Consider the following 25022-nt stretch of genomic DNA (forward strand, 5'->3'; position numbering starts at 1 on the left):
CATGTGTCATGCTAAATTTTTTTATTTTCTGAAGAATTGCAAAGTACTATTGTTGGAATGTGACTCGAGAATCAATCGAGGCTTGGCATATAAGCTAAGGGGAAGAATTGCTTGTGTTAAGCAAGGAAGCATTGGATGGGTCAACTTCAACTGGGCATATCTCTCAAACTACTTAGAGTTTTGAGGTGATTCAAGTTGGAGGTGAAAGCTTGTTTCAAGAGCTTTCCAATGATAGGTCATAAGCTTAATTCCGATAAGAAACGAGGAAGTTATAGCTGTTTTACTACGGGCTGTCTGTGCTGATGCGAACAGGGGAAGCACGTCCGTGCCATATTTGGCACGTCCGTGCCATATTTGGCAGTAGCTACTGAAATGAGTTATCTGGGCTTGCACGTCCGTGCCATATTTGGCACGTCCGTGCCTTCCTGATACCCTGTCCAGATCTGTCGGGGGTATAAATACTCATTAAGGGTATTTTGTTTATTATCCCCAAATTGAGTGAAACACAATTAGAGCTAGGGTTCTTGTTCTTGAAATCCTTGTGCTTTAGAGTGGAAATTAGTGAGAGATTACTCTTGTAAACACTAATTGAAATCAATACAAACATTCTCCTTGTTCTTGGGTGGGTTTTATAGTCTTCAAGTAATTGCTTGAAGGATTTTCCCACCTTCCAATTTTTGTCTCTTTTACTATCAAATTTCCTTATTGTTTTTGCTAATTACTTTAATTATCAACCATTTGCTCTAACAAATTGGTATCAAGAGCTAGGTTAGATCCTTGGGTAAAATTAGGGCTTGTTCTTGGTTGATTGAAAATTGAAGGTATTTTGGCCATGGGAGGTTCAAAATTTGATATTGAGAAATTTGATCGGTCAATCAACTTTGGGTTATGGAAGTTGAAGATGAATGCCATTTTGGTTCAAAATGGCTTGGATGAGGCAATGCTTGGGATTAAGAAGAAGCCTTCGGCTATGTCGGAGGAGGAATTCTTAAAGTTAGACAAGAAAGCTCTCTCCTTGATTCAATTGAGCGTTTCTAATGAGGTGTTGAGGGAGGTAGCGAAGGAAACAACGGCAGCGGGGTTATGGTTGAAGCTTGAGTCGCTTTACATGACAAAATCGGTAACCAATCGACTTTTGTTGAAGAGCAAACTACATGACCTCAAACTTGAAGAAGGTAAATCCTTGAAATCTCATCTTGATGAGTTTGATTCTATAGTTATGGACTTGCATAATATAGATGTTACTTTAGATGATGAAGATTTAGCTATACGTTTGTTGTGTTCATTGCCTCCCGATTATAAGCATTTTAGAGAGACGGTTTTGTATGGTAGAGATGAATTGTCACTTGAGGATGTTAGGAGTGCGTTGTTGCAAAGGGAGTTAATTGAAAATCAATTAACTAGAAATGATGACCTTGTTCATGGTGGTGAAGGTCTTGTTGCGAGAGGTAGACCAAAGGAGAGGAACAATTTCGGTGCTAAATCCGGTACTTCTAAGTCTAGATCAAAATCTAAGCTTAAGAATGTTGTTTGTCATGCTTGCCGTAAGAAAGGCCACATTCGGAAGTTTTGCCCGGAGAAGGGGAAAAAGGATAAAGGTAAGAGTGTTGCTAGCACATCTTACCATGACGATTCGGCGGCGGTGGCTCATAGTGATAGTGATGATTCAATTCTTCTTGCAGTTGAATCGAATTCAAGGTCCAATGACAAATGGATACTTGATTCGGGGTGTTCTTATCATATCACTCCCAATCGACATTGGTTCTCTACTTATGATAGTGTTCAAGGTGGAGTGGTATTAATGGGCAATAGTGCGGCTTGCAAGGTTGCCGGGATTGGGGCGGTTAGGATCAAGATGTTTGATGGAATGGTCCGTACTCTATCAAATGTGCGTCATGTTCCGGATATGACTAAGAACTTGATCTCATTGGGCACTTTGGATAGCAATGGTTGCCGGTGCACTCTTGAAAAGGGTGAGCTTAAGGTTGCTTTGGGGGCTCAAGTTGTGATGAAAGGCAAGAAGATTGGCTCACTCTATGAGTTAATCGGGTCGACGGTTGAGAGTTCGGCATCGGCGGTGTCTTCGTCAATGTCCGAGTCCGATAATACGAAGTTGTGGCATATGAGGCTTGGGCACATGAGTGAAAGAGGTTTGTCGGAATTGTCCAAGAGAGGTCTATTGGGAAATCAAGCTACGGGTTCTATGGAATTTTGTGAGCATTGTGTGTTCGGGAAACAAAGAAGGGTTAGCTTCAAGGCGGCCACACATAGAACCAAGGGTACACTTGATTATATTCACTCGGATTTATGGGGTCCTTCTAGAAAGCCATCCTTGGGTGGTCACCGCTATTTGCTCACCTTTATTGATGATTATTCACGGAAGGTGTGGGTTTTCTTCTTGAAAAGCAAAGATCAAGTCTTTGAGGAGTTCCAAGATTGGAAAACCTTGATTGAGAAGCAAACCGGAAGGCAAATAAAGAGGTTGCGAACGGATAACGGGCTCGAGTTTGTAGAGAAAGAATTCACCAAGTTTTGCAAGAAACTTGGCATTGCTCGTCATCGCACTTGTACCGGTAGACCACAACAAAATGGAGTGGCGGAAAGGATGAATAGGACTTTGCTTGAAAAGGCTCGATGTATGTTGTTCCAAGCGGGGCTAAGCAAGGGATTTTGGGCCGAAGCGGTGAAAATGGCGGCTCATGTGGCAAACCGATCACCACACACCGCTCTTGGGTTGAAGACGGCGGAGGAGATGTGGTCGGGTTCACCGGGAGATTATTCCGGATTGAGAGTTTTCGGTTGCCCGGCTTATGCATATGTGAATGACGGGAAGTTGGAGCCTAGAGCAAAGAAGTGTATCTTCTTAGGATACACGGATGGGGTCAAGGGTTATAGACTTTGGGACCCTAGCACATCAAGAATCATCACTAGCCGAGATGTTACCTTTAATGAGTCCGTATTTCTTCAAAAGGGTGATACTTCTTCTTTTGAGCTTGCCGAGAAGGAGGTGGAGAATGATGACGGTGTTGATACTCATGAGAAGGTTGATGAAGTTCTTGATGATGATGTTGGTGTAGAGACACCACAAAAAGGTGGAGATGTTCCTTCCACTTCCTCCCCTAGGAAGGCCACCACACCTAGGAAGGAACAATCTTCCCACCAAGTGCAAAAATCAAGCCTAGCACATGGACGGGCTAAGAGGCCTATAAAGCCTCCGGTCCGGTTCGGATTTGAGGAGATGGCGGCCTATGCATTGAATGTTGCTAGTGATGTAGTCGATCTTGAGCCATCTTCATATACCGAAGCAATGGAGTGTGTTGACTCTAAAAGATGGCAATTGGCCATGGAAGAAGAGATGGAATCTCTTCACAAGAATCAAACATGGAAGCTTGTAGAGAAACCACGGGGCAAGAAAATTGTTGATTGCAAATGGGTCTACAAGTACAAAGAAGGAATCCCGGGAATTGAGGAGCCAAGGTGCAAAGCAAGAGTTGTAGCACGTGGTTTTAGCCAAGTCCCAGGAATCGACTACAATGAAATTTTCTCACCGGTGGTAAGGCACACTTCTATACGTTCACTACTTGCTCTTGTTGCCATGCATGATTTGGAGTTGGAGCAATTAGATGTGAAAACCGCATTCTTGCATGGAGAGCTTGAGGAGGAAATCTACATGCGGCAACCGGATGGTTTTGTTGTTGAGGGTAAGGAGGAGCATGTATGCTTGTTAAAGAAGTCCTTGTATGGTTTGAAACAATCACCTCGGCAATGGTACAAACGGTTTGACCAATGTATGTTGGGGCATGGTTTCTCCCGAAGTGACTATGATAGTTGTGTATACTTGAAGAAGGTGAGTGATGGCTCTTTGTTGTATCTTTTGCTATATGTTGATGATATGCTTGTAGCGGCAAAAGACATGTTTGAGGTCAAGAAGGTGAAAGAAATGTTGAAGGGGGAATTTGAAATGAAGGATTTAGGCCCGGCAAAGAAAATTCTCGGCATGGAGATCATAAGAAATCGTGAGAGACGGAGTTTGTACTTATCCCAACAAAAGTACATTGAAAAGGTCTTGGAGAGATTTCATATGATGGATGCTAAGCCCGTTTCCGTTCCTTTAGCATCTCATTTCAAATTGTCATCCTTGGATTCTCCAAATTCCAAGGAGGACAAGGAGTTCATGTCATCCATTCCTTATGCCAATGCGGTTGGGAGTATTATGTATGCAATGGTTTGTACTCGACCGGACATTGCTCAAGCCGTAAGCGTGGTAAGTAGGTACATGGCAAATCCCGGAAAGGCACATTGGCAAGCCGTCAAGTGGATTCTTCGGTATTTGCAGGGTACTTCTAGCACTTGTATTGAGTATGGGCGGAATGGAGATGACTTGATTGGTTATGTGGATTCCGATTATGGTGGTGACCTTGATGATCGGAAGTCCACTTCGGGGTATGTGTTTTGCCTCGGTGGTTCGGCTATTAGTTGGAGGTCGGCATTGCAAGAAGTGACCGCCTTGTCAACAACGGAAGCCGAATACATGGCTTTAACGGAGGGGTTTAAAGAAGCCCAATGGCTTGGTGGCTTTGTTGGAGAGTTGAGGTCGGAGAGATGTGTTCCTATGATGTATAGTGATAGCCAAAGCGCTATACACTTGGCTAGAAATCAAAATTCTTTTCATAGGAGGACAAAACACATCGATGTAAAGTATCACTATATTCGAGATACTATTGCTAGTGGCAAGGTTGCACTAGGGAAGGTGCATACTTCAGAGAATCCGGCGGATATGTTAACTAAGCCTTTGCCGGTTGCAAAGTTTGAGCATTGCTCAAACTTGGTTGGTTGTTATTAGCTATGTTGTTTTTTTGACACCCTTGTAAGGGTGGTTACACCTTTTGTAGGTGGTTTCATCTTTGTTGAAGATGTTGGTTACATCCGTTGTTTTCGGATGGTTTTTTTGTGAATACTTGACATGATTGATTATCTTGTCAAGGTGGAGAATTGTTGGAATGTGACTCGAGAATCAATCGAGGCTTGGCATATAAGCTAAGGGGAAGAATTGCTTGTGTTAAGCAAGGAAGCATTGGATGGGTCAACTTCAACTGGGCATATCTCTCAAACTACTTAGAGTTTTGAGGTGATTCAAGTTGGAGGTGAAAGCTTGTTTCAAGAGCTTTCCAATGATAGGTCATAAGCTTAATTCCGATAAGAAACGAGGAAGTTATAGCTGTTTTACTACGGGCTGTCTGTGCTGATGCGAACAGGGGAAGCACGTCCGTGCCATATTTGGCACGTCCGTGCCATATTTGGCAGTAGCTACTGAAATGAGTTATCTGGGCTTGCACGTCCGTGCCATATTTGGCACGTCCGTGCCTTCCTGATACCCTGTCCAGATCTGTCGGGGGTATAAATACTCATTAAGGGTATTTTGTTTATTATCCCCAAATTGAGTGAAACACAATTAGAGCTAGGGTTCTTGTTCTTGAAATCCTTGTGCTTTAGAGTGGAAATTAGTGAGAGATTACTCTTGTAAACACTAATTGAAATCAATACAAACATTCTCCTTGTTCTTGGGTGGGTTTTATAGTCTTCAAGTAATTGCTTGAAGGATTTTCCCACCTTCCAATTTTTGTCTCTTTTACTATCAAATTTCCTTATTGTTTTTGCTAATTACTTTAATTATCAACCATTTGCTCTAACAACTATTTATTATATGCCTAAGAGAAGAAAAATTATGCATGTGCATACATAAATTGAATATAAGGCTTTTAAATTCTAATTGGCTTAAATTAAAATATACACCTGCCAAATTAATTTGACTTAATTTCTTTTGAGTTAAATATACACTGAATACATAATATAAATTGAAAATAAGGCTTTTAAATAACTAATAGAAAAAATGCGTGCTATTATTAAGGAGGCCTAAAAACACTAACACAAGTAATGGGTAAAGCCACTAACAACATAACAAACGACTAACAAATTACCATGAGTTTCTCCAACAGCGAGCAATGCTTAAACAAATTACTAATTAAGCCACTAACAAAATACTAATATTGCTTAAACATAGGAACTAATTAACTAAGTCATTATTAAACATTAATTTGAACCACTTGATCAAACAGCCCTAAGGAACCAACAGCAAACATATAAAGTCAAGCAAAGTCATTTATATTGACTACTTCCCACATAAACAAAGAAGCCAATGGCATAATAAGAAGCACAAAAGGGTAGAGAGTTGAAACCCTAAATTTTAATAAATAACGTACTACGTACTCACCACAGCTTTTACTTCAATTTCAGCTCCATTGTCGAGTCCTAGACCTGCTGGGGTGTCGATTGTCAGAATGTCTTGCCCATTCCTTCTCAGCATGATTTCTTCGACCTTCGCATCAATTTTCTTGGCGTAGTCCTTCATGGGTCCTTCGAAGGTCAAGTATGGCCCCATTGCATACGGTATCCCTGAATCAAGATAATTCCAACTCTTTAGGACTACAGTGATGGTGTCCTTAGGACAGTCCCGATAAACATAGTGGTTCATTTTTTGAGGAGTTATTCTTTTGGTTTTGGCGTCAACATGCTCTTCCACTTTCTTGCTGTACTCAGCAACATGTTGACTTAAATTTGTGAACTGTAGGTCTAATTGAAAGCTACTGCGTTTGAGGGAACTCATTGAGGTGGAAGAGCTAATGACAATAGCATCATCAGCAGTATTGTTAAGCTTTCGGGATGGTTCAGCTTCTTGTTTTGGCTTACAAGGAAAGGTTTCAGGGGAGAGACCCAAATTCAGCTTCCTCCTAGTTATTGGAGTTCTGAACTCAGGGGAAAGAACGTTTGGGGTGAAAGGACCAAATTTGGGGTGCCTTTTGGAAGATTTCTTTTTAGGGTTATTGTTTGGTGGGGAACTAACTGATTGGGTGGACACCATTGTTACAACTAACTTGAAGAGGATGATGATGGGAAGAGGTTTAGGATAAGTGAGATGGGGCAAAGTCATCCATTGTAGGAAGTAAAAGCTTTTATAGTCAGCATGTAGTACCATGACACATGTGACTTGCCCTCATCCATGCAATAACCTAATATGTTAAACCTCATGATTAATTTAACGGCATATAATGGTTTTGATCATTTACTGTATGTTTTTAAGTGTATATTTTGTTTAAGGGAATGTGTGAAAACGTGATACATTGACACAATGTATATCCTTTTAGGACAATGTATAATTATAATCATCAAGATTTAGAACCTGTTAAATGAATAGATTTTTTTATAATTTTACTTTTAGGACAAGTCAATAGTCAAATTATAGTTCAATCTAATTATCTAATTTCATAAAAGACTATTATTTTAGTACCAAAAAAAGTAAATTCCTTACTTTGTATTAGGAGTTAGTAGATAATTTGAATACAATTTTTTTTAATACTTCCTCCGTTTCAATTTAGTGGAAACTTTGAGAGAGATTCGGACTCCTATGCAAAATTTAGAAATTGTGTATGTGAGGTACAATTGACCTTATTACCCTTACTAATTGAGAGAAAATGTAAGGAGAGCACTACCAACCACCAATTAGTAAGGGTAAATATGTTTTTTTATACAAAAAAGTTTACCCAATATAGAAAGAAAAGGAAAGTTTCCACTAATATGTAACTTCCTTAAATGGTAAAAGTTTCCAGTAAATTGAAACGGAAGAAGTATATAATATTGATTTCCGATCAATATTAAAATTGGTACTAATGATCCAAATTAATGTATTTGAGCAAATACTCCTGCATAAACCTTGTAACGTATCCCTTGTCAAAAAATAAACAACAATTCAATTACAAACTACATGGGGAATCTTAGGTAAATTCAAGCCTAAAGTTTCTTGTTGCATAGAATAAGTAAATGTGTTGTTAGCATGAAACCTTAGGTAGTTTGACTACCTCATTTTGCAGTTCCATCTATTGTTGTAGGCATTGCGTGCCTACTGCCAATTGAACTCTATGACTCCTTGCTGTCCTCTTCTCCTCCAAAGCCAAAGCATGAGTTGTCAACATCCCATATTGGTACTATTTTGGGGCATTGCGTGCCCAACTGCCCACTAGCTCATCGAAGTTTCTTCTAGCCAACTGCCAAATGATGTACCTGTTGTGTATAAAATACACAAAACAGTACCCACTTGCCAAGCCCAATTTTTGTTGGTTTGTGTAAATTAAATTAAAAAATTTATGTTGGTGATATGTTCTATTCTTTTACACAAACTGATCTCTTGGTTTTGCTCTATTTTTTCTCAAAATGATGGTTGTGTGACTTGTGTCATATGGTTTCAGGATTGCTTACAAGGTACCATATCTTTTTTGTGATTTGGTAATTTTTAGGAACACCTATTAGACTTCAATTGCCTACTCTTTTGCAAATAAATTGACTACCCAAGTTTTGAGCTAAGAGTATGTGCAATAGGGTTCCCCAAATAGAGTTGGGGCACAAATTTACCTACTTAATCGTTGCGGGACGTTACTCATATTTTCGGGAAGCAAGTTAAATGGTAATCTCCCCAAATTCTTCGCACCTATAATAAAACAACACTTGTCAATTTTTAGCTGTCTCTTTTGGTTTATCAATTTGCTAAATCAATTTATGCAATATTTAGAACTCTAAAAATTAAATTATTGTAACATTAACTCAAACTATATCTATATTTATATTTAATATTTTCATCAAGAAGACCGACATCAAAACAATATCATTTTCTTCATAAAAATACCTAAGATATGCTCCTATGAAAACATCATCATTCAGGTTAAAAGACATGTGCCAATTTTCGTAAAAAAAAAATTTCTTATTATTTCTCACATTTTAACATTCTCATCCAAGTCGACATTCTATTCAATAATTTCAAAATTATACGGAAGATAAATCTATATTCTATAATCTATACCTATTATTTATAAGAAGAATATTAAACGATCTCCTAAAATCCTATGTGTCATCTCCTAAGTTATTTTCTTAAGGGTAATTCCATCTCGTACCATTGTGCTTTTGACAATTCCATTCCGTACCATCATTTTTAATTTATTCCAAGAAATACCATTGAATTTATACATTTTCCATTTGATACCATTTAAGTGTGATATGTTTGAAAAAATATGGAGTATTTTAGAGTTACACACACTTTATTCTTCATTATTTATCGACTAAAAGCCCCTCAAACAAAAACCCATTGGTGAATTCTTTGATTTGCAACTCCAAAATACTTTACATTTGTCGAACATAATACACTTTAATGGTATCAAATGGAAATGTCATAAACTCAGTGGTATTTCTTGGAATAAAAATAAAATGATGGTACGAAATAGAATGGTTCAAAGCTCAATGGTATGAGATGGAATTTCCCTTATCTTAAAAATAAACTTCTGCACAAAATGCCACGTGTTATTATTCTTCCATTTTTTTTAAATCTGAACAGAGGTTTTGGGAACATCATTCTACTGACCTTCAAGATTGCAGTTGCTGTACCGCTGTGTATTTTCCTATTTATAGCGAGTATTTTACCATGTTTTCTCCTAAGACAATCACTATATTGGATTCTAATGGGCACGAGAGAGAGGTAGTGGTAGGAGTATCATTTGATCCGGATGAGACGGTGGTTTTCTTTCCTCCACCGAGGTGGGCGAACCTACGTTGCAAGGAGCACGGCAATCTAGTGTTTAATAGTGTTTAATTTTAATATTGTTTAATTTTAGTTATTTTGATTATGTTGTTGGACTTTTTGCATTTTTATTTAATATTGTGGGACTTTTTGTATTTTTATTTAATATTGTGGGACTTTTTAAGTTTTATGGTAAAATGATAATAAGGATTCTTGTTTAGGTAAAGCATACTGCATTACCAGAAAAAAGTCATTATGGGACATTATCATGTTGATTATTGTGTTTTATGGTGCTATTTTTGTGTTGTTAATTCAAATACTACCTCCAAAACATATTAAATGCAACTTTTGTCAAAAACAAAAATTTCACATTAGATGCAACTTTCTCATTCTTTCCTTTTTTAGTAAATTTTTTTAAATAAAATTACTCAAATATCCTTACTCAAGATACCATAAACACAATTAAACAACTAAATCAAAATTCATTAGAATAATAATTTAACTTAATTAACATAATTTATCTCACCCAATTCAATTTACCCAAAATAAAATCCAACTAACAATCAACCTAAACTCAAAAAATACATTTAACTTCCATCCAAGTTCATCTTTCACAACTCCTCCGACCAACATCGTCAAAGTCACCGGCCACCACCACCACCACCACCACCTTCAAGATTCCCGCCTCCGGTGTACCTCAACCCCTGCGCACCACCTCCTCCAACCACCGTCCACAACTGCAGCAATAGCAAAACATCAGCCGCGCGCATCCACGACCACAATCGACACCAACAATAACCACAACCACCTCCCAACGTAATCCCCAGGCTTGTATTGGGTGTTTTCGGAGGTTTTTGGGATGGGTTTAGGGGGTTTTGGAGTGGTGGAAGGTTTCGACTGGTTTATGGTGTTTTCGGGTTAGGTTCGATGATGGTTGGTCAAGTGTGTGGTTCAGGGTATTTTGGGGTGCGTAAGGGCGGGTTAATGGTGGATCGGAGATCCGGTGTTTTGGGGTGAGTGGGGGTGGTTTCGGGGGAGTCGGGTGGTGGTATTGCGTAAGTGGTGGTGGTTCTGGCTATGGTGGTGGAGGTTCTGGCTATGGTGGTGGATCTGGCTATGTGGCTGTTGGTAGTGATTAATTATTTCCATTCTCTCTCCTACCCTTAATTACATACTTTTTAATTCATTAATTAACTATTATGAAATTTTGTCTTGGATTCCGTGAAAGTTGCATGTAATGTGTACCGGAGGTAGTGCGATTTTGCGCCAAGAAGTAAAAATCAAATTAATGGTGTTTAGGTCTTTCTTGATAGGGTACTTATTTTTCATAACTTAGTTGGAATGTCTATATATGGAGACTCTGTACCAAATCTATAGCAAATTTTCTTTCATTTTGAATGTTTTCTGTTTAGAACTGAGCTTTGGTGTTGTGGAATCCGCTTATGACCATATCCAATAATGTTCACAGTAATAGTAAAGAATATCCAATATCCTCATTGGATGTCTAAAATTTGGTGTTTGTTTTTACAGTTTTTAGTGTATCATCTCTATTAAAAAAATGGGTCAAGAATTTGCAGAACTAATGAACAATCCAACCGGCCTTGTACTCCTTCAGTCCATTATATGGCATTTTTTTTCTTCTCTCCCTCATGCCCCTCACCATTTTTCTCTTCTAGTCAACCAATTTATGATTCGATTTGTGGCAATATAACTCGCTTCATAGTTATTAGAAACCGTCCAAGAATTTATTGGACAACCAAAGATTGATGATTAAAACTGATCAAATTATAATACTCTAAGTAGAGGAATTGTAGTGTGAGATCAGAGAGAATTTTAAGAAGAAGAAGAGGAAGATATATTCTGATTGCTTAGCTCATAAAACCGTTACTCCTACCCTTTATTACATGAGCTCAGGGAATCTACTAACAAACCAAGTACATGAACATTCCATGCACTGAACGTTAGCCAAAATAGAAAGGAAAAGGACAAAAAAGAAATAACAAATTGCCAACTAAGGCATAACAGCTGTAACATTCTTAATAAAGATAGGAGCAATAAATTTTAATTATATCACAACACCTATTTGAATTACTTTTTTACATCTTAATAGCTTAATTAGTCATACCTCAAAATTAAGCTTTAGTCTTAGCTTTGATTGTATCTAATAAATTCAACATATTTAACAAACAAGTGCTGAATAATTGTTAAAAGTGTAAAAATAAATCTTTCTAATTATGTATACAACTAATACATATAATTAGTTGGAGTGCTTGAGGATATTTTATTTTTATGTAGTAGTTTTAATTCTGTTTTATGGGCTCATGTAAAGCGAGATGGCAACAATGTTGCTCATCACTTAGCTAAATTAAGGTCGTTCGGTGTAGAGAAAGTATGGGAGAGGCATTGTCCCCCGGAAATTTCTCCGTATGTACTCTCGGACTCACAGTTACATCTAGAGCTGTCAATTCAGGTAAATGGGTTGGGTTTGGGTCGGGTAAGTGTGGGTCGGGTTAACTTTGGTCGGTCAATTCGGGTTAATGTCGTAACCTATGCGGGTCGGGTTCAGGTTCGGGTTGGGTCATGCTTGAGTTGGGTCATACATCTTATCGGGTTTAGGTCGGGTTACATTCGGGTTGGGGGAATAATAGGTCGGGTTTAATTCGGATTTTCAAGGGTTAAACGGGTTAGGGTCATTCTCGGGTTTGAGTCGGGTTCATTTCAATTCAATAATTTGCGGATTAATCAGGTCGAGTCATTCTCGAGTTTGAGTCGGGTTCGGTTCAAGTCAATAATTTGCGGGTTATAATCAGGTTGAGTCATTCTCAGGTTCAAGTCGAGTTCGATTCAAGTCAATAATTTGTGGGTTACAATCAGTTCGGGTCATTTCCAAGTCGGGTCATGTTCGGGTTCGGGTCTCAAATATTGGGTTAATTTGGGTTTCGGGTTGATTTTAGGTCGGTTCATATCGCGTTCGGGTACATTTTTTGGGTCGGTTTGTTTACAGTTCATATAATGACGTTCACGTTTAAGCATTATCAATTTCTTCATCTATTGTAAGAGAATTAATTTCAGATAAGTTTAAATTCGAGCTAATTAGACCAAATAAGTTTAGATAAGATATACATAATAAGTGACAACGTAACTATATAACTATACTTTGATCAATATTAATAAGGTGGTAAATTGAATTTAAGGTGATTTGAAATCGGGTCAGGCCAATAACAGGTTAGGTAGAGTTTGAAATGGGCCAAGAACAATTCGGGTTGAATTTGGTTTGGATCAATAACAAGTCGTGTTGATTTCGAGTCAAGTTAGTAACAGATCGGGTTAAATTTCAGGTCGGGTTAGTAATAGGTCGGGTAAAATTCGGGTCGGGTTAGTATCAGGTCGAGTTAAATTTGGGTCGGTTTAATAACAGGTCGGGTTAAATTCAGGTCGGGTTAGTAACAAGTCTGGTTAAATTCGAGTTTTGACAGGTTAAAATGGGTTTGGGTCAATTTCGGTTCAGGTCGGGTTCAGTTCAAGTCAATAATTTACGGGTTATATTCAGGTCGGGTCACCTCCAGGTCGGTTCATGTCGGGTTCGAGTCTCAAATACTCGGGTTAACTCGGGTCTAGGGTTGGTTTCAAGTCGGGTTAGATCAGGTTTGGGTCACCATTTTTCCAAGTTCAAACAAGTTGGTTAATAATCAAGTTTGAGTCGGTATTTCGGGTCGGGTCAGCTTTTGACAGCTCTAGTTACACCCCATGCCTGACCACTACACCATCTCACGTAATGTGTGGTTGATGCACCCGGAAAGAACATTAGGTATATTTAAAAGAACATGGGAAAAAAAGAACATTATAGATATTTATAAAGAACGCGAGCATAATATGTTCTTTAAGTTTGATTATTATGTTCTTTGAGTTAGAAATATATGTTCTTTACTTATACAATATGCTCTTTAATGTTTTAAAAAAAAAAAAAAAAAAAAAAAAAAAAAAAAAAAAACCGAGTAACCAGGAAAAAGAACATGTTCTTTAATGTGTTATCATGTTCTTTTTGTAAAGACTTTATGTTCTTTGGCTAGAGGTGACCAAAGTTAGACCGGCCCGGCCCAATTTTGGACGAGTTTTGGGCAGAATTTTTTCGCCTCCCAAATCGGGTCGGACCCGGCCCTAAATTTAAACTTTTTGGCGGGTTTGGGAACGCGTTTTTATGCATTTTAGTTGATTTTTTTTTACTCGACCCCAAAAGCCCGTACGGCCGGACCATTTTGGGCGGGTTTGGACACAAAAATTTCGGCCCAAACTTGTCCCAACCCGAGAAGTGAGCTGATTTTTTAACCTTGCCCAGCCCGCTCAATGATCACCTTTATCTTTGTCAAATGCAAACATGTTCTTTTTTGTCAAATATTATGTTCTTTTTCAAACACGTTCAACGATCCGAGTAACCATGAAAAATAACATGTTCTTTTTTGTCAAATATTATGTTCTTTTTCAAACATGTTCAACCACCCGAGTAACCATGAAAAATAACATGTTCTTTTTGTAAAGATTTTATGTTCTTTGTAATGTCATGTTCTTGTCATACACAAACATGTTCTTTTGTCAAACACAGGTATGTTCTTTTTCAAACACTAGCATATTCTTTTTTTACCCATGTTCTTTAAAAATGTCTAATGTTCTTTCCGGGTGCACTATGTGCATGATGCACCCGGGTGCACTATACTATTTTCACAGCTCACGAAGCACATCCCCCAACCTTACAAGCAAATGAATACATGTAGTTGAATATGAGCAATGACGGTGATCATTAACAGCCTGGCCCGCCAGCCCAGTTCAAACCCGCCCAAAAAAGTGAGGATTTGGGCAATAAAAAATTTGCATTTTTAGTTCAAAGCCCAAACCTGTAATGGCCCGCACTTTATGAGCTAATTTAGGCACAACTGTTTGTGTACAAGCCACCCGGCCCGCCCATTTGATCACCTCTTGATAACGTGCATGGTACAGCATTACAAATGAAAAAATATTGCAAACAAATAATTTTTTTTTTTTTTTTGAAAATGGAAAAAAATTTAAATCTGGTTGTATTATACAATTTGCCCATTTGACACTATCGAATAAAAGGATTTTGAAACTCAATGGCATGAAGGAGACAGCAAACACATTAACATTGTAATGGAAAATCATACAAGAATTTCAGTGGATGAATTCATATATAGGTCAAAGATACCTTAGTGCTTAACGCCAACTTTAGTCAAAGTACGAAACCTAAATACAGCATTCGAAATAGCAAAATATTTGCAGCTCTAAATATTACCATAGCGAGGTTTGTGACCCATATAGTCTAGATCAGTTGAAGATGGTGACATATCTTACAAATCACATTAGATACCATATCTTAAAAACTATTTGTAGCTATAAATATTACCTTCGATACCATAAAAAATCTACACCTCCTAGCTGGCTAGTAATAAAGCTCCATAAAGTTGTTGCTCGTGAGTTGCACTGCACGAAAGGACAACTTCAACCTGAATTGAGAGATGAACACAACCTGCTTAGAAGTAAGAAGGCATGATTAGATCATGCAAGAAGACAACTGCTCACCTGGGCAATGAGACAAGAACGGCTAAAGACAACTCACAACTGGACAATGATTAGTTACTTCTTCTCAAGAGTCAGAGCTCATACATAGATTTTCATTACCATATGTAACTTTACCAACTCAAGTATAATAAAACCCTCCTGGTCCCTATTAAATAAGGAAAAGGGTTGGTGTCTCTCAAAATTAACAAAATAACCTTCCCTTACAAATTTTATTTTTTTTAAACGGAAAGGTACACGAGTGGTCCCTACACTTGTTCTATCTTAGAAATCAAGCATGGTGGGGGGTGGGGGGTAAGGATCGAACCCATGACCTCATGGGCATGGGGGGGAAGTACTCACCACTTGAGCTAACTCCCCCTCCTTTACCTTCCCTTACAAAATGGAACAAGATAATCAGTAAGGGCAAAATAGTCCAACTAAATCCTTCAAACTAGGTAGTTAATGATGAAATTACCACTTCACCCTTTCAACAATTTTTATTTCTTTTTTCCAAAAAAAAATCTAACAATGTTAACTAAAAGTTGCACTTCCAAACATGGGAACAAATACTTACAATTTACATTGAAAAAACAGGGTAACACAATAAATAGATAGTTTCAATTTCACTCCACAAGAGGCCTTGTACGCATCAATCAATCAATCAATCAATCAAAGTCTTATTTCCATAAGTAGGGTCGGCTAACATGAACCAAAAGTGATTATTCCGGGAAGTCATCCACAAAGTTAAAACCTCGCACGCATAAAGTGCATAAAAATTCTAGTAATATAGCTCATGATATTTCATACATCAATTATCAGAGTTAAAACCCTTTATGATTGGAAGAGTAAAAATTGAGATACCAACTAATAAATCACAAATCAATATTAGGTAAACCACACCCGTAAGCTGTGCAGACATACAATAGAGATGCGTTAGCATACTTCTTAACGTGTACGGGCACAATGAACGAATACTGCCACTAACCCTGGTGGACACCTAACTTCCCAGGGAAGACAAAGTCAAACAAAGACCCCAATTCAAACGATTTGATTGATATTGACACAATAGTACTTTCTGCATTTAGGTTCCTGATATGGTACCCCACTGTCCATCTAAGTACTAAGTACTCCGTACTAGATAACCCCCTTCAATGTCTAACTGTCTCTCACCAAGTATACAAACTTGTTCGTTTGATAAGCAATTCAGACTCTGGTCTAAAATCCCATTTTTTACACTTCTTAAAAGAGAACTCTATCCTGAAATTTTAAATGACCCTTCACTTTTATAATCACTTTAATCAGATTCAATCTCCTTTTTTTTTTTTCCCAAACACGATTAACAGCAATATTAAATATCTCAAGAAGAAAACAATCAAAGAACTATAAATCAAGAGTTCTACGAAACTTAATTAACTACGGAGTACTATGTTTATCCTGTAATTTATTTAAAAACGCTTGATCAAGCTCTCAAACGGTAAATCTTATAAGACGTAACAGTTTTGTCAAACTTTCTAAACATCTGCTACACGATACGAAGAAACAAGTAAGCACTGAAATACACAATGTTAACAAACAATTATTTCTCGTAAAAAATGGAAAAGAAATATTCAAAATTAAGCCCACACAACATATAGGGCACCTGTCACTTGACAAATCCTTTCAGAAAAATTACTAACAATTATAAGTCAATAATAATCATTAAAACAAAAGTTATAACATAAGGTTAGGGTCCAAATCAAAAAAGTAAGATCATTGAAAAAAAGTCCGTAATATAAGAAGCCAAATAGATCATTTTTTAGTGCATCATTAAGTTAATTGTTCGAAACAAAAGTAGAGCATGAAATCGAACTATAACATTAGACATGCAATACATTTAAGTTCAGTTCTTCATCCTAAAACACCAAACAAAGCGAGGTAAATCCATGAAAAATAATTTTTAATGAACATGACCTTACCTCAACACGGTAAAGGCATGGTCTTTCTAGAAGAAGCAAGAACCCACTCGATGCATTGGTAAGGCTGACCACGGTAACTTTTCCCGACATTCCTCGTGATTGCAGCGTAGAATTTTTTCTCAACCCCACCCTCTGATGCTACCAGTAGAATATGATAAAGGATAACATTCTTAGAAATCGACTCCTCCCAAGCTCCTCCAACGAACCACACAAATCGAAGGCGTACTCGCTAGAATCATCAATCAGTTTTTTATTATTAAAACTCAACTGTCCCAATCAATATATCACATAGAAACAAAGTAGAAGTCGAGCTAATATGAAACAAGCACGCAAAAGTTTATGTATTTGCCAATTTGCACAAACTCTTTAAAAGATATTTGTCATCTTACAGGCTACGCAATCTAAAGTCTAGTGAAATATCATGAATAACGCAAAAACAACTTACATATGACCTTATCATGACCCCCATCACCATGAAGCACAAATGTGGCAAAATGAAACCCTAATTTTAACCTACAATTTAGCCCTTTAACTTTCAAGTGTAGTAAAATACAACGTTGCACGGGGAGGGCGGTGATTACATTAAATTGTTTCAAATTACTGATTTATTTTATTTATATCGTAAAATTCTTATTTATTTTGTTAATATGTCTATATAATTGTATTTTTTATAGCTAATTTAATGAATTATTTTAGAATTTATATGTACAAGATAGTAAGTAGAAAAATGTAATAAATAATTTGAATTGTCAATAAGTTCAATGGAGTGTTTAACAATATATAAAGAGGCTCAAGGCACACCAATGCAATAGAGGCTTTGTGCGCCTCACTGGGCCACACTAAAGAAAAATGAAAAAATATCTGAAAAATGTTTGTGAAAAAAACAGATGTGCCATAGGCGCGCTTTGGTGCGCCTCATTATTTTTAGTTCAGTTTAGTTCAGTTCCTAACCTAATTTCCTTCTCTCATAAACAATTCATTTCAGTTCAGTTCCATTCAATTCAGTTGTTTTCGGCTAAAGTAAACGGACCCTAAAAGGCACCTAATTCAAACACTGGTATTTAATACATAGATTTTTTTTATTTTTTTGTTGGCACTTGATAGTAAAAATGAATAATATAACTTCCATCATTTTTATGGTTCTACTCTAAATGCTCCTAGTGGGAGTGCTAGTGGGTGAGCATATGTTTCTTCCTTATGTTACTAAAATGGACTAAAAAAAAAAGGTGAAATACCAGGCACTTGGAATTTTAAGTGGAATTTTTGTGGTAAAATTAGGAGTGAAAATTATACTAGGGTGAAAGCTCATTTATTTCAAATTAGAGGTCAAGGAATAGTTATTTGCAAAAAAAGTTAATAAACAAGATAAGATTGAAAAGACTAGAATTGAAGAAGAGTTTGAAAGAAGAAAGAAAGATTTGCAACCTAAAGAAATTCCTTTGATATCTCAGTCTCAACATGATTCCTCCAAAAATAAAAAAAGTTGATGTGAACTCTAACCCAGTTTTGAGAGCATTTGACATTTCTTCTACGGAGAAATTAGAGGAAGAAATTGCAAAAAGTAAATCCAAGTTGCAATTTTTATGATATGGTGTATAACATCTTAGGAGCATTCACAATGGTTCAAAGTTCAAACCCTTTAGGGGTTTGTCTATTTGCCACATTTCTTTCTACAAACCCCTTACCCAAAAAACCTTTCATCAATAATAGTTTAAACTTTTTAAAAGTTTAGATGTGGGACCCAAACCCAATACACATATACATTTACCTTTTACCTTTCTTTTTTATCTCATAACCCCACCAAAATACCACCTCACCTATACACACCACTTACTAATTTCATACCCCTCTCAACTTTCAAACCATATCCCAATCCACTTGCAATAAGGGGTTTGTTTTTTAAACCTGAAAAAACCCCAGTGCAAACCCTTCACAACTCCTTAGTGTGAGTTAATAGCTCGTTTGACAAAGAGCTATACTCCTGTTTCTAGCCCACGCATTAAATCAAAGGTATTCATTTTTTTTATTAATTTTTCTTTTTTCTATTTTTGAGCTTCTTTTGTTAAGAATTGATAAGTTTTTTTTAATAAAAATTAACGCTTATTTACGTTTGAATCTTTATAGCGATATTATAGTAATGATAGTTTCGTGAGGATCCTTCTAGAGTTGCTCCCCATAGAGATGCCTAAAACTTTCATGAAAGAATGAAGTGTGTTCTCGAAATGAGGATGATCAAGATAAAGCCTACGAAGAGTATGCACAATTCTCCCTCACGACAGGTCCATTTGAAGACCCAACTTTTCTTTTAAAGAGAAACTGTGCAGACCCTAAAAGTTGGTGGGCTAACTTTAGTGGCAACAATCCTTAGTGTTTATCCACAAAAAGCTTCCCACCAATATGAGGATGAGAAGACCAAAATGTGGAATGTTCGGGGTGATGCTTTTGATTCAATGGGAAGAGCAACCGTTACACAATTACTTTCCCATTTTTCCATTAAATATTGTAAACACATACCCATTTTATTTACCCAAAACACTGAAACCTCTACTAACTCAATTGTCAAACGCACGAGTCATGTTCAATACTTCAGTTTAACTTATTTAAGCACTCTAATGCTTATTTAAAAAAATTCAGATTAAGATTAAAAAAAACAACTACAATAAGTTCACATAACATCGGATCGAAAAAATTCAGATGTTGTCATTAGACGAACTAAACCTAGCTTCAAGATGTTATTCATCTTTCACAGTTTGACCACTCCCACAAACTAATTTTTCTCAAATCTACTCCATGAAAAAGGCGAAAAACCAAAAGTGAGATGAAATAGCAAATCAACATACTTACAACGTCCAGTTTCACTCTTGCTCACCAAATCACTTTTCTTCTAACATCGCTCGAGCATCTAACCATGGTATAATTATTTCATATAAAATGACAAATTCCTCTAAATGCACCTACTAATATCTTGTTCTAGTGATCTAGAATTAACCAAATGCTTTGTAGTTACTGATCATAATGTCGATGGCATATCTTCAGAACAGAAAAATTGGAACTTGACTTGAGGATAGTGGGGTGGGTGCTATTAATTAATCAATGCAGAATATAGAAGCTAAAATAGGTAGATAGAAAAAGAAGACCTGATTTCCAAAATTATTCTGCTCCTGGACAGCAAATTTCGCAAGTATGGCAGCATCATCATTGACAAGCCTAACAACCTTGCCACGAGTCCAAGAGTTGCGTTTGATGATGTCTTTGTTAAGACCCAACCGTTTGTCCATTATAGGACAATTCTTGAGATTGGCAAAGAGGAGGGCCTCACAGTCAGTTTTAGACACATCCTTGAGGTCCCTTCTCCTTTTACCCTCCTTTTTATCTTTGCAGTTCACCTTCATAAACGGGACTGCCACATATAACCAGATAAAAATAAAAATAAAAATTCTATAATCCAAAATCTGGATGGTGACGATTAAGTTTGTTTTAATTTATGAAAAAGAAAAGAAAGATATTTTAACCTGGTTTGGGAGCGTAAAAGTTGCAGATCTCATTCAAGGGGATGGAACATGAGGCTTGGACTTTGATGCGCGCACCATGAGCAAGTGGGTCACGAGCTTCGACCAACATATTGCTGTACAGGGGATGGGGATCAGGCAGCACATGAGCCACCCTCTGTAATTCAAGGTTCCTGTGATTGTGCTGGTTGTACATATGAATTACACGACGAGCAATACGAACTACTTTAACATCCTCCGCATTCAACTCCTCAAGATTCAACTTCACATCATCCTTACGCCTTCTAACACCCCGGTTCAACCTCCTGATATCATTCAACAAACCCTTCAACACATTGAGATCATTGCTCATTATGCGATCAATCACTTTAGGAGGAACAATTGCGTTGTCTGAATCATCAAATTCCACCTCTGAGTGAATTTTATCCAGCAGCGATTGTCGTTTCTTCGCATCAATCATGTCTGAAGTCATCACCCTGGGAAGACGGTCATAGGAGTAGGGAATGGGTTGTTTTGCTGAGCTGTTGCTGAAATTTATTCTAGACGCAAGCAGCCGCTTCGTTGCTTTCCGACCCAAATTAAGCATTGTCATTTCAGAGTGCCAAAAAGCCCTAAGTGCCATTCCAGAAGAGCAAGAAATAATGTAAAATTACAGTAAAACCCAGAAAGTGAAACGAAATTATCAGCAGCTCAGTAAGATGAAGCAATTAATAACCATCTCAATACGTATCGAGACAGAGATAAAACCAAAAGGACAGAAAAGCAAAGCAGGAATTTTTCTACAGTAGTTCTGATTTTAGTGGGTGAAATTGTGAAAAGTGGAGGGGGATCACAAGCATAAAGGGAATCCAAACCGAATATCATAATAATCCAAAGCAAAGCATCATATTAATCATCATTAGAGATAAAAACACCGATTGTCATATTCCTCAAGTCTAACAATCAAAAAATATATAATGAAAAGGAAATCAATGTCATCAAATCCGAACAAACAAAACATCAATGTCACCAATTCGAACATTACAGAACATCAATTTCATCAGAGAAGCAAAAAATGAGAATTCTTACCTTTGAGTGACTGAGAGAGGTGGTAGTGAGGGAAAGCGAACACGAGCGGCAAATAGGGTTTCGGAAAATTTTGGAGGATTAGGGTTTCGGAAACAAATGTCTTTAATTATTTTCCTCATAATTTTTTAAAAGATATTTGTCTATTATATTTTCAAGAAGTGGAGTAAAAAAAATTCATAACATTTTCTTGTTATACTAGATTAGCTACCCATACAAATGCACATGTGACACAAAAAATATTCACAATCTTATACATAATAAGTCATTTTATCATACTAATAGTAATTATAAAACAAAGCATTAATAAATAAAGCAAAAAAGTGGCTACAACTATGATTTAATTATTTATACAAATAAAAAGGATATTGAAAAATCTAAAAGTGCACTTTAGAAAATTAAAAATAGTTCAAGTGTAAGTATAAGATGACATCATCAATTGCATGAATTAGTGACACGTGTGTACAAGTGTGTACGGATCATGTAAACATACTCTATTTTATTTTTATTTTTTTTAAACAACATACTCTATTTTAATACATCCTCCGTTTCGTTTTAATTGCAACTTTTGTCATTAGGGCAATATCATATTAATTGCAACTTTGTACAAATTTCTATTTTAGGCTATAAAATAGCATGTGAATTGTGAAATGACATATTTACCCTTATATTTTTTTTAATGAAATTCATTAACCTAACTAAAATGTTAAATTCACTAATCTAACTTATCTAAACCTAACGATTCTCTCCTAAATCTTATCCCCAAACCACCCAACCCTTTCATTTTCCCACCACTCAAATCATCCTCATTCATCATCTGGAAACTTCACTCCCTCATCTCACTTGAACACGATGAACCCTAACCCTAGATCTTCAAATTCTTCTTCCTAACTCTAATTCTCACCACCATTCTTCGATTCTTCTTCCCCATATCTCATTCTCTCACCTAGATTCTTCAAAATCTCCTCTCAGACATAGTTTCTCCACTACTAAAATTCGGCCGATTTGCGACCATTTTTCTACGATCGTCATGGAAACGGTCGTAAAATATGATATTTGCGACCGATTTTTACACGGTCGCAATATTGCGACTGTTTTTAAAGCGGTCGTAAATTTGCGACCGTTTTTGGGTTATAAAACGGTCGGGCAAAGGTATTTAAATATATTTAAAACACTACTAGAAAACAGTCAAATTACGACGGAACGGTTCCGACGGACACGAAAATCCGTCGGAAAATACAAAATTTTCGACGGATTTAATTTCCGTAGGAAATTTCCGACGAATTTGGAATTTCCGTCGGAAATCCGTCGGAAATTTTCCGACGGAATTAAATTCCGACAGATTTTATTCCGTAGGAAATTTCCGACGGATAATTCCGTCGGAAAGTAATTAGTTTTCGACGGAATTTAATTCCGTTGGTAAATTTACGACGGAATAATGGGTTTTCGACGGAATTTTGATTAAAAAAAAAAAAAAAAATCAAAACCCTAATTTAAAGTAAGCCGTTCCCCTCCCTTACCCCTTCATTTCTCACTCCTCTCTTTCTCTCTCCTCCCCTCTTCCTGTTCTCCTTCTCCCTCTTCCTGTTCTCCTTCGGTTTCTCCTTCTCCCTCCTCCCATCCCTTCTTCTTCTGCCCTTCTTCTTCTTCGCCCCTTCTTCTTCTTCGCCCCTTCTTCTTCTCCCTTTCCCCTTTCTTTTTCATTTCTTCTTCTCCCTTTTCCCTTTCTTTTTCTTTTCTACTTCTCACGGAACATTAAGATCGAATTCATGTCAAATACGGGGTTTTAATTTTTTCGTTTAAACTAGTAGTAGGAGGAGCAATTGTCTCCTTCTTTGAAAGCTGAACATTCGCATCATATTCGAAAACTAAAATCATTACATGAACAAACCTTAAAATAACCAAAAACACAAAAAAAATAGATGAACATACATACCTCAAAATTGGATGTAAAAGAAGAATTAACAAAAGAAATTACAAAATTAAGTTGAAAACCAAGATTAGATAGAAAAACAAGAGTGAAATTGAAGAACCAACAAAAAAAGCAAGAGGAAAGAAAACGAGAGTTGACAACCAAGGAGATAGAAACTAGAAAGAGGGGTAAAGAAGAGGAGAGAGAAAAAGAAGAGCAGAGGAAAGAGAAACATGAAAAAAAAAGAAGGAGAGAGAAAACATGAGAGTGGTAACAAATTTTGAATTTCACGCGTGTAATTGGTAACCACCGCCATTCAATAACTTATTGTAAACCTGCTTTTTTTAAACTTTTAATTAGTGCTATAAGAGTTGGTCAATCAATATTATAAGGGTTATTTAGTCAGTATTAGGGGTTATTCGGTTAGTATTACAGAGGTTATTCGCTCGGTTTTATAAGGTTAATTTGTCCGACCACATGATATCGCTAAATTAGCCGCATACAAAACGTGTTGATGTTCAATTTTTTTTAATAATAGAAAATTAGTAAATACTTCCTCCGTTACGAATTACTCGCAACAAAGGGGTATTATTTGTGAGATATAAAATATTCCTTTGTTGCGAGTAATATGTAACGGAGGAAGTATGATAATTTAAGTTTAATTTTTACCAAGATTTTAAAAGGTCAAGTAGAAGTTTTTTTTTTTTAATAGTGAAGTAGAAGTATGATATAAAAAAAAAAACGTCACATATAATTTTTTAACACGAAACGTAAGATTATAATGTTTAAAAGCGCCACGGAAGAGCGCCATTAGAATTTGTTAATTCTTTTACAATCAAATAATTCAACTACACATAAGAGAACCTCCTCAAAAAAAAAAACTACACATAAGAGAACTAGCTAATGATATTTTAGAGGTTAAAGTGATTAAAAATAGATTTTTTTTTTTTTTGAGAAAAATTAAATATAAATTATTTACTTTTAATATGATAATTTTTATCTAAATATATAAGGAAAATAGAAAATTCACAAGTTATTTTAAAATAAAAAATTAAACCATATGATATTCAAAAAAAAAAAAAAAAAAAAAAAAAAAAAACCATATAAATATATAAAATTTTAATTTAAAAAATACTAAAGAAAAAGTGCTACCGCACAGAGTTTATCAGGTGGTAAGCAATTAGGAAATATATATATGTGGAAGGTTTTATCACATTGATAGATAAGGAAATATGGAAATAAAAGATACACATTATTTGTAAATTGTACTCCGTACTATATACGAGTTATATCTTATATATAGATATACACATTATTTGTAGTTAAATTGTTTTATTGTAAACAAATTAACAATACATCGTTTAGACGTACAAATTGAAGGTTCTCTGACCAAA

At 36.4% G+C, this 25022-nt stretch overlaps 1 protein-coding gene across 1 annotated transcript in view; it reads right to left on the reverse strand.

The window, feature by feature from the left end:
• Positions 1–21032, reverse strand: part of LOC145605206 (uncharacterized) — a 31364-nt gene extending 10332 nt beyond the window's left edge. The window contains exons 1-3 of the mRNA XM_081661244.1: positions 20655–21032; positions 20280–20542; positions 17143–17371 (exon numbers count right to left, since the gene is read on the reverse strand). Coding sequence (XP_081517370.1) covers positions 17144–17371; positions 20280–20542; positions 20655–21003 — 840 coding nt within the window. The 5' untranslated portion in view covers positions 21004–21032 and the 3' untranslated portion in view covers position 17143. The remainder of the gene's footprint in view (positions 1–17142; positions 17372–20279; positions 20543–20654) is intronic.
• Between the last annotated feature and the right edge of the window lie 3990 nt (positions 21033–25022).

Source organism: Chenopodium album, chromosome 22, assembly GCF_948465745.1.
Source record: "Chenopodium album chromosome 22, dcCheAlbu1.1, whole genome shotgun sequence".
Taxonomy (NCBI): domain Eukaryota; kingdom Viridiplantae; phylum Streptophyta; class Magnoliopsida; order Caryophyllales; family Amaranthaceae; genus Chenopodium; species Chenopodium album.